At 44.5% G+C, this 10,847-nt stretch overlaps 1 protein-coding gene across 3 annotated transcripts in view; it reads right to left on the bottom strand.

Moving 5' to 3' along the window:
- The window catches only part of patj (PATJ crumbs cell polarity complex component), a 214,196-nt gene that overhangs the window by 22,273 nt on the left and 181,076 nt on the right, over nt 1–10,847 (bottom strand). For 2 of the 3 annotated variants that reach the window (XM_050055557.1, XM_050055558.1), the window contains 5 exons: nt 4,819–4,903; nt 3,742–3,834; nt 3,397–3,495; nt 1,548–1,613; nt 1,113–1,197 (listed from right to left, as the gene is read on the bottom strand). In XM_050055557.1, coding sequence (XP_049911514.1) covers nt 1,113–1,197; nt 1,548–1,613; nt 3,397–3,495; nt 3,742–3,834; nt 4,819–4,903 — 428 coding nt within the window. The remainder of the gene's footprint in view (nt 1–1,112; nt 1,198–1,547; nt 1,614–3,396; nt 3,496–3,741; nt 3,835–4,818; nt 4,904–10,847) is intronic. The other variant, XM_050055559.1, reaches the window with a different exon arrangement.

The following is a 10,847-nucleotide window of genomic DNA, read 5'->3' as shown; positions in this document are numbered from 1 at the left end:
TTTGACCTTCATTATTTTATCCTGTTAGACATTTGTGTCAAGTTTGGTCAGAATTAGTGAATGAATTCTTCAGTTATCAGTCAGTCAGTCCATTTGTCGGTTGGTAGGTAAGTAGGTAAGTAGATAGGTCAGTAGGTTGGTAGTTAGGTCTGTAAGTAGGTAGGTGGGTAGGTACTGACCTACCCACCTACCTATCGACCAACCTGCCTATCTTCTTTTCTACCTACCTAGCTAGCTAGCTACCTACCTACCTACCTACCGATGGAATGACCGACCAACCTACCTACATACTTACTGACCTGTCTACCTTCCTACCTACCTACCGGCCAGTCTACTTACCTGCCAACCAACTGATCTACATACCTACCTACCAACTTACTGACCTACCAACTTACTTATCAACGACCTACCTACTCTCCTTCCTACCTACCTACAGGCAGATCTATTTACCTACTTACCAACCTACCTACCTACCAACGGAATGACCGACCGACCGACCTACCTACTTACCTACCTACTGACCTATCCACTTACCTACCAATCCACCTACCTTCCTACATACCTACCTACTTACCTACCTACCAACTGACCTACCTACCTAGCGATGACCGATCTACATACCTACCTACCTACCAACAAGTCGGTAGGTTGGTAAGTAGGTAAGTAGATCGGTCAGTAGTTAGGTAGATAGGTAAGTATGTAGGTAAGTAGGTGGATACATACGACCTACCTAGCGACGACCTACCTACCTACCTAGTGACGACCTACCTACTGACCTACCTACCTACAGACGGATCTATTTACCTATTTACCAACCTACCTACGGAATGACCGACCAACCTACCTACTGACCTAACTACCTACCCATCAACCTACTTACCTACCTACCGACTGACTGATAACTTGATAACTCGTAGACTGATGTTACTTCACCGTTAGAGTCAATCAGAAAACTCCTTTTCAGTTCATCTGCAGATACGAACAGAGTATATGCGTCGGTTTCCATGGCAACCAGCACGACAGATTCCCCCAGCTGAGCTTTCTGTCTCAGCAGTCGACCTCTGATGTTTTACCTCAGTAACAGTTCAAATACTCTGTGTGTGAGCACGTACCTCTGTTGGCGGTCTGTAGGTCGGGGCTGATCAGAGGAGGAGATGCTGCCGTCTGTTTACTGGAGCTGCTGGAGGACCTGCAGGACTGGACACACACACACGCACACACACACACACACACACACACACACACACACACACTTATTTAAGTTATTGATCAGCTCAGTGAAGCAGCAGACGGATCAGTATCAGCAGTGAACAGACGGACACACACTGACACTGAAGAAAGAAAAAGAAAACCACTGAAACATTAAATGTTTTTATTCCTGAAGAGAAACGATCACACTGATGTGAGACGTGAAAAATCAGGTACAAACACAGACGCTCTGGTGACAGGCGGGATCAGATGAACGCATCACGGTGGGGGTTATAATCTGACTGTGTCATTGTCTCTCACATTACTTGATGATCTAAATTCAGTTTTTCTGTTGTTACCTGCTGCTCCAGAGATGCCTTCGGAGCCTGAAGCTCATTTTCTGGAGACTCTGCAACCTTCAGCCTCTGCAGGACACACACACACACACACACACACACACTATCACCAGCTGAGAACACAGGACAGATTTTTCCTGACGATTAATCTAATTATTTCATTATCAAATTTAATTCTCTGCAGAGAACAAACAGAGAAAACGACTCAAACACAACAAACTTCTGGGAAATAATGAAGTTCTTCAGTGAAGTTAGTTAAAGGGAAACTTCGGTATTTTGCAATCTTGACTCCTGACAACCTGACACTGACAATGTACGTCCTCTAACAGTGTGTTTTTGTCACTGACAGGCTCAGATCGATATTCTGAGTGTCTGACAACATTATAGAAGGATCCCTGTAGAGACAGAGCTCTTTGTTAAACAGTAAAATCCTTTTAGTTTAAGCAGAAACAGCCCCGAAATCACTATCACCAAACCCACCAGACTCCAGGGCTCAGTTATTCAAATGTAATTTGATCTGATTTCAGATATCTGATTGGACCCGTCCCTTTTCAACCCTTTATCTGGGGCCAGCAGGCTGAGCAAAGCACCCCAGACGTCCCTCCCCCCAAGGTGTTCCCAGGCCAGATGAGATATATAATCCCTCCAGTGTGTTCTGGGTCTGCCCCGGGGCCTCCTACCAGTGGGACGTGCCCAGAACACCTCTAACAGGAGGCGTCCAGGAGGATCCTGATCAGATGTTGAACCACCTCAACATTAAGGAGCAGCGGCTCTACTCTGAGCTCCCTCCAGATGTCTGACTCCTCCCCCTATCTCTAAGGCTGAGCCCAGACACCCTACAGAGGAAACTCACGCTTGTATCTGTGACCTCATTCTTTCAGTCACTACCCAGAGCTCATGACCATAGGTGAGGGTTGGGACGGAGATGGACCAGGAAATCGAATGCTCCGCCTTCCGGCTCAGCTCCCTCTGAACCACGACGGTCCTGAGCAGCACCTGCATCACTGCAGGATTCACACCAAACTGCCAATCATCTGACTAGGGGTGTGCCATGTCATCTCTTTCACAATAATACCAATATTATATTTTATGTGATATTAAAAATTCATATTGTGACACTTGGGATATTTCAACTTTGACATATTGACCTCATACTGTTACCCACAGCAACAACAAGCATGGCTGAGACGGAATTTATACACCTGCATCAAATCATCGCCGTACCCTACGCTGTAGAACTGACGTGCACCTCCCCAGAGATGTAACTCCACGTCACAGTGACGCAGACCTCCTGTCTGTCTCTGNTGTTTAATGTGTATTTAATATGTGTTTAATGTGTGTTTAATGTGTATTTAATATGTGTTTAATGTGTGTTTAATATGTGTTTAATGTGTGTTTAATATGTGTTTAATGTGTGTCTAATATGTGTTTAATGTGTGTTTAAAATCAACTATTCTTTACAGCACTTCACAGAAACCTCTGCCGCTGACTAGTGTTTTGGAGGTGTAACTGCAGAGTGACACAGACACACCACCACACAGGTATAAATGCTCACAATGGTGTAGGCTACTGCGCAGGGTCTAAACTCCTTCGCTTTGGGCAGCAACTCTCTCCCAGCTATCTCCAGCACAGCTTGGCATTGCATGGCGCGTCTACACTGATAATGGAAACACAGATTGGCACAGCATGGTGTGACTCGGTGCGGCCAAGAGTGACAGTGGAAAAAGGGTATGAATGTTTGTGAATACGGCCCCTGGCACAGAGCGCACCCCCCATCCCACCCCACCCCAGTGGGCACAGAGGTCTGAATACTCGCTCCCACAGTGTGTGACTGTGTGACTGAGACCTGTACCTTCTTGGAGGCGTCGCTCTCCCTCAGACTCTTGGTGGCGCTGTTACTGTTGCTGCTTCTGTTCCTGTTGTTCTGCTCGGCTTCATCGCTCGTCTCGTCCTGTTCGGACCACAGATCAGTTTACACTTTAAAATCCCCAAAAAATCAACACAGATGGACCCATGGAAACACTGATTTATCCCTCTGTAGCTTCACCTGTACAACAAACAATACTCTGTGGTGGAACAAGTTCAGATCTGAGCTCTGGTGAGTTTTGGGGGGAACAAATTAGGTCATCAAAATCAGCAGGATTCATCTAAATATTCACATTAGGAAGTGATTATATCTGAGCTGCCGTAGACTGACCGGTGCATCCGATAACGGGTGAAGCATCAGGTTGTTGGGGGGGCGGGGTCCATCTGTGGGGGCAGAGACACTGAGAGATGCCGGACAGACAGACTGACAGAGGACAAGAAGAAGAGCATATCCACAGGTCAGTCTCTGATCCAGACATTTAATTTCACTGTCATGTTTTCTTTTTACTGTCATCATAGGTCCTGGTTCTCTACAGTGACAGTGAACGTCTCCTGACTGAGTGTGCTTGGTTTGGGGCTGATCAATAATCTCTCACACCAACAGGTAGAAAGTGCTTTAAAAGAAGAGACAAAAGATCGACTGGAGACTACAGACTCCATAAGTTTCTGTTTGTGTCCAGATTAAACAAACGTGATGCTTGATTACTAAACAGAGCCAGGTGAGCTGGTTCCCTCTGCCCACTCCCACTCCAAATTAATCTATATTTTTAAAGTCATTACTAAAAGTGTGTGTCATATAAAAACTAAAGTGATGGTCAAAGTTGTCACAGTGAAATTTAAGGTGTGCTGATGGATTCACGTCATCAACTCATGCATTGAGTAACATTACAAGTTAACGTTCCACCTTAAAAGTTGCCGGCAGACGGCCCAGTGAATGAAGTTATTTTTTTCTCTTTCATTTTATAGTTGTAGTTTACTGATGTATGAACAGAGGTTACATAAAACCAGAGTGAGCGTCCTCTACTGACCAATCAGACTGCAGGGATTCTAGCTCCACCTTTTAGTACCAGATCTGTGTGCTAGGTACCCCAACAGAGGGGGGACCAAACATGGGGACGCTAAGGAACGCTTCTGTTGGGACCATCCACAACTTTCACTGTGGGAACAGAAACAACACCAAACTGAACTGAACTGAACTGAACTGCTCGGTGGAAACGGGGCTTTAAGTGCTATATCGTAGACAAATGGACCTGCACTGATTTAAGACGCGGGGAAATGAGATTCTGGTCAGTCTGCACTTTAATGTTTTGTGTTTATTTACGTTCTCTGGTGTCACAAAGACACAAAAGTATGTGGACGAGGGTCTGTGTCAAAATGTGTTAAAGTGTGTCAAAGTGTATGTCGTTACCTCAGGGCTGACAGGGCTGAGGACAGGGGGAGGAGGGGGAGACGAGAAGGGGGGGACAGCCATCTGGTTTATAGCATCCTCATTTCTACAGGCAGAGACAGAGAGACAGACAGAGACAGAGAGACAGACAGGGACACAGACAGAGGGAGAGACATCAGTTCAGTTTTGGCTGCAACACAAAAACAGAGAGGAAACAACAAAAACACATTTCGTCTTCAGTGAGGAACTGATGGAGTTTATTATTAATGCAGAGCTTCACCACCTGAGCCCACACACACACACACACACACACACACACACACACACACACACACACACAGAACACATGTCCGCTCAGTGTTTCATTATGGTCAGAGTCCTGTGAGAGCAGATCATCAGTCACAGAGCAGCAGCAGCAGCTCTGCAGCACAGACTCACTGCAGCAGCAGCAGAGCCTCAAACACACAGATTCACCTGTGGTGCTTCCTGATTCACTCTCACATCCACTCCTCATCTCTCTGGAGGTTGAAGCTTTTTTAAAGTCGAGTAATGTAAAATCTGAGATTCACATCTAAACACGATACACATTAGAAAACACTTGTTGAAAACATGAAGAGACATTTGGGAAACCTACAGGACTGAACTGTGGAGTTAAACTGTGTCACCATCCTGTGTCCTGGATTTTTTAAGGGGGGGCTTAAAGCCTGTTCAGTGACACAGTGGAGCAACCCTTAGCATAAGCCCCACCCCTACATTATATAAAAACTAGAGCCGTTGAGTTTTGTTGTTTGAAACCATCTGTCACCAGCTAACTTTAACCAATCAGATCAAGTGGAGCCAGGTGGTAAATCAAACTCTCGATGAAGCCAGTCAGTGAAAACATTTCTTCTGTCGAGGAACGCTTTCAGTTCCTCACTCGTTTAATGAAGAAACCTCTTTAGGAGCTGCCATTGTTGCTCTGAACCACAGACTGTGTAAAATAATGGACGTAGGCACTGTGATGTCACCTAATGGTTTGTGGACTCCTGTTTTGAAACCTCGAGTTTCACATCTGGCAATCGCCATCTTGGATTTTTGGAGCCAGACGTGGAGCCATATTTGGACGAGCGGGAAAGGCTAACCCTATCGCTAGCTGCTAACTTGGTTAGCACGGTGCATTTAAAGCAATGGTTACTGTTATACCCAGTTCAGACCAAAGATTCACGACGAGACAAGTTGAAACAAACAACTACTGCCAACATGTTGTTCTGTAACGTTGTAAAAAGCTGCTGGTTGACAGGAAGTGACCACCATGAGACGGCGTATCATCTCTAGTCAACAACTCTCTGTGCTTCTGATCTGTAACGTTGACAGGAAGTGACCACCATGAGACGGCGTATCATCTCTAGTCAACAGAAGCCTTCCTGTCTGTATTCATTTTTTCTAATTGAGAAAAGGAAATGATCCTTTAAGAGGGTTTTATTATTTATGACACGTGTAAAGTAAGAATCAGTGCAAAATACAGATGTGTTTCAGTTTTTTGGAGTCAAACTATGAAATGGACTTAGAGCTGAGTTAAACTGTGTTGCTCTCTGCTGAGTTTCAGAAAAGCCTTAAAATGTATAATAATTGAGGATTATAATTTAGGGTAAATTGTATTTATTTATTATTTATTTATTTTCTTTCTCTGGTATTTGCTGATATTCTGGGTAATCCTCTGGGGCTTCAGCCTACTCCTTTTTTGGTTTCTGACGGTGAAAAAATTTGTGTCAAATAATTTTTGTTTCTCAAGATGCACCAAAACAAAAATTATTCATTCATTCAAAAAGACAAACAGTTTGGGAGCAAATTTAAGGAGAGATGGAAAAAACCTTGGGACGCTCATTCTGTTGTGAGGCGTCCCTGATGTGTCCTGTTCGTCCTCGGCGTCTCACGCCTGCTGGGTCGGACCGTGACTCGGCTGATGTCACACAGTCTGACCTTTTTATCTGCTGAGTGATTTGATCAGTCAGAGTTCCTACAGCCGGAGCAGCGATGTGACGAGACAAAGACTTCACTAAACGCTATCACTGTAATCTAAACACTGAGCCGTCACACAGCAGCTCGGCTGAGAGAGAAATTATATTTATCAAGTAGGCATCACAACAACAACAACAAGACGCCTGCTGGGTAACGGAGCAGAAAACCAACAACGCTCCCCTGAAGTGAGCCGACGGACATGAAGGAGGAGGCGGTGAGGGGGATGATACCTGCAGTCTGGCACAGAGGACATCTGTTACATGAGGACATATGGTACGAATCCACCACGGGGACACTTCAAACCGCCGCAGAGGAGCCGAGTGAAGCTGGCTCGTTTGATTCAAGGCTCTAAATGGAGCCATCTGTGGAGCTCCAGGACGGAGATCAGAGAGGACGGAGATGAAGGTTTTGTCTCAGAGTCTCATTCTGTTTTCTTATTTAAACTCCATCATTAGTGCTGCTGGACTTCACAGATATCAGCTGTCAGTCAAACAGCGAGGGCGGGACTCAGATTTATCCGATGCTGTTTGAGTTTCTGCAGCTCTTTCCTTTCTCCAGCTGAACATCGTATCGAACAACCGTCTACTACAAACATTTTTTAAATAACGTGCATGAAAACTACAGCCTGGGAAGGACTGTTTTCAGACTGACAGTGTCTTGAAAGATTTCAGTGGTGCCCTGGAAACTTGAACCTGATATGCAGTTTGATATTTTAAGTTTTTCATAATAAATACATGATCCAGAAATATTTATTAGGGTTTAAACTGTGCATGTATCTTCTGGGAATCCGTCAAACATTTAAAGTCAACAACTGTTTCTATTTTCTGTCTAATTCTAAATCACATACAGTTCTTTCCTGGGAACTTTTTATTTTTAGAAAGTAAGAGGCAATAATAGTAATAATAATAATAATAATAATAATAACTCTTTACTTCAGCAGCAGAAACAGTCTGGTGTTACTTTAAAGGTTTTTATGTGACATATTTAGAGAAATTTCATCATCACCCAAATAAATAGCGTAAAACACTCTATACTAATGTGCCCCCCAGGCAGAGCAAAAACTGGTCAGGCGTGGCCCGAAGAACGTGACAGAGAGCTCAACGCATCGACCTGGCCTCCAAATTCCCCAGATTCCACTCTGATTGAGTATTCGTGGGACGAGCTCGTACCCCAGAGGTACCCCTGATCCACTGTGGGGCCTTTTAGGATTGGACTTGGCTCTGACATGTCAAGGCATGGACACGGGACCTCTTGCCGTGTGCTTTGGAGTCTGGCACTGGGGCGTTGGCGGTTGATCCTTTGAGACCTCTGAGTTGTGAGGTGGGGTACTGGCACGTTCCACGGGCGCTCGATCAGATTGGGGAATCTGGAGACCAGGTTGATACCTTGCACTCTTTGTCATTCTGAGCATTGTTTGTGGTGAGACATGGTGCATGTTCTGCTGAAGCACTGCCATCGAGGAGTGTTATTGGTCCGCAGTGTGTTTGGATGAGTAAAGTGCTTTCAGTAGTGTCCACATGAATGCCAGGACCAAAGGTTTCCCAGCAGAGCATGGCATTGTAACGAGATGGTCAGTATTGTTCATGTCATCTGTCAGTGGTTTTCATGATTTGGCTGATTGGTGTAGAGCCTGGTGATACCTGCACTGTATTTGAGTTTTGGCTAACAGTGAGTTTTAGGATATTATTTTCAACGTTTCTGCATTTTCCATAATAAGATTAAAGAGTACCGTTTGCATCCCACGCCACTGACATTTTACTGTCCTCCAGTCACAGACACTTTCTGTACTGTTTCATTTCATCTCGTATGAAGCAGCTGACTTCATTCGTGGTTCTGATGATGTCACTCGTGATTAACAGCCCCGGAGGTAGTTGATAACCAGCTTTGTAGTAGCGGTTATCCAGACGGCCGATGTGACGGGTTAGTCAGACCAGATAACGAGAAGATTTCCTGGGTAAGTTGAACTGGCTTCAGGCCTCTGCTCCAGAGCAGGTCAGCTGTTCAGCATCAGTTACCATGGTGATTGATCCCGGTAAAAAGAGAACCAGCTTCGTAGTACTGAAAACCCAGAGTTAACCTTGAAGTTACCTCGCTAACTCCAAACCCTGCTTTGTAGTCCAGTCCAGGCCTCTGGACTACAAAGCTCTGCTGATGTTACTTTGTGATTTATGTAGTTATAACTGCCTACATTATAGATCGTCTGTGATCGAGTGATTGGTTTCTGTCAATAAGCTGTCATCTGTCTGCGGCTCGGCTGTTGTGACGTATTTTCTGCTGCTCAGAGGATTGTGGGTCAGAACAGACAGGAAAGCTCTGATTACTGCATGTTGGGACAAACTGAATCTTTTCTGGCAAACTAAACAGTGTGGTAGTACAGGTATGACAACACAGTGACGTTTCTCTGAAGGCTCTGTGTTAGCTGGCAGCAGACAGGAAATGATGCTGTTAGGAGGCATTCAGGGTCACCGAATACTAAAGGAAACGTCAGCATTTTAACCTGATGACAGACAGTGAAACACTGACTCTGTCAGAATGAACATTTTAATTTCATTCATCGTCAGAGCAGCCCGAGAGCTTTAAAACTGTCGAGTGTTTTTATAAAAGAAGGAGGTGACGGTAGATCTGTTTCCCTCCACATCACTCACGGACTGTTCTTCATCTGATCAGGACGGAAATTATGAACTGAACTCCATCAAAGAGACTCATTATCAGCTGTTCTCATCGAAAGGCACCATGAAGTTTATTATTAGCTATTGTCCTGTTAAAGATCATATCTCAGTCTGATTAGACTGCCTGGATGAAAGCATCAATGATTGGCTGATGATTTCCTCGTCTTGACTTTATCTGTTATAAAACACACATTAAAGAGTCTGTTTGTAGAGAGAAGACAGTTCACCAAGAGACGCAGACAAAAGCAGCTTATTCGCCGACTTTAAGTCTGGTCTGCTGAAAACATGTCAAAATAAAAGCCTCTTTACGTCCAACTGTTTTCTCAGCTGTCTTTCATCTCTGATAAATGCATTGAAATGAGAGGAGTGGGCTGAACTCGCTCTACAAAGAGAAATCACTTCACAGCTGAGACAGAAACAACATCAGCTGTTTGTTCAGACCAACAAACAACAACATGTGTTTACATTTACACCAGTGTTTCCTCTACAGATACATCAGACCTGAAGTTTGTTGGAGTGTCTGAACGTTGTGGTGTTTTTTCTGTTAGACTCTTTTAAATCCTAAAAAGCAGCAGAGGCAGAGATATTCAAAAACACTGGATCCTACATTTTCCATGATGCAACTGGACAGTGTATTTTATTGGAGCCTCACTGCCTGTGTAATCAGCCATGCCTTCCAAACTCCACCCTGGTTTCACAGACGGAGGAGGACGAACTGATGAGTAAAAAGACCTTCATGTGTAAAATCAGCGGAATGACCCTTTAATTAATGACTCAGACCGAACTACACTGTGACATCATGACATCTCTACATCTGCGCTCCAATCTCCACCCCGTCCTCCATCACCATCACTGACCCGTCCCCAACCACTGTTAATGTCTCCTTGGTGAAGGTGACGGCGACAGGAAACAGGATTTATGGGTCAATCTGTTACTTCCTGCTCTGGTCATGCGAGACAGACACCGTCAGCCAATCAAATCATGCACCTGAGCCGCTTAATGAGTTTAACATTCACATTCAGCTGAGAGACGTCGTTACCAAAACACCCTGATGAATTATCTCGTCATCGTTCAGCAGCTCAGTCAGGAGGAAACGTTGGTATCATACGTAATGTTGAATCTGCACGTTTCATATGTATCTTGTCACGTCTCTAATACCCCCTTTACACCTTGTATTAACATGCTTTTTCAGTGATCAGATTTTGTGACCACATACATTTACACCTGGTATTAATAACATATTGTACCACAGTAGCCAGAACTATAACTATAATATTATTACTTTCAATAATGTTGTTGTAAGCTACTGTTATTACCTGCATCTCTCTCTCTGTCTCTCTCTCTCTCTCTCTCTGTCTCTGTCTCTCTCTCTCTCTCTCTCTC

This window comes from Epinephelus moara, chromosome 10 (genome assembly GCF_006386435.1).
Source record: "Epinephelus moara isolate mb chromosome 10, YSFRI_EMoa_1.0, whole genome shotgun sequence".
In the NCBI taxonomy this organism is placed as follows: domain Eukaryota; kingdom Metazoa; phylum Chordata; class Actinopteri; order Perciformes; family Serranidae; genus Epinephelus; species Epinephelus moara.
The sequence above is the reverse complement of the archived record's forward strand: the minus strand, read 5'-3'. Positions and strand labels throughout refer to the sequence as shown.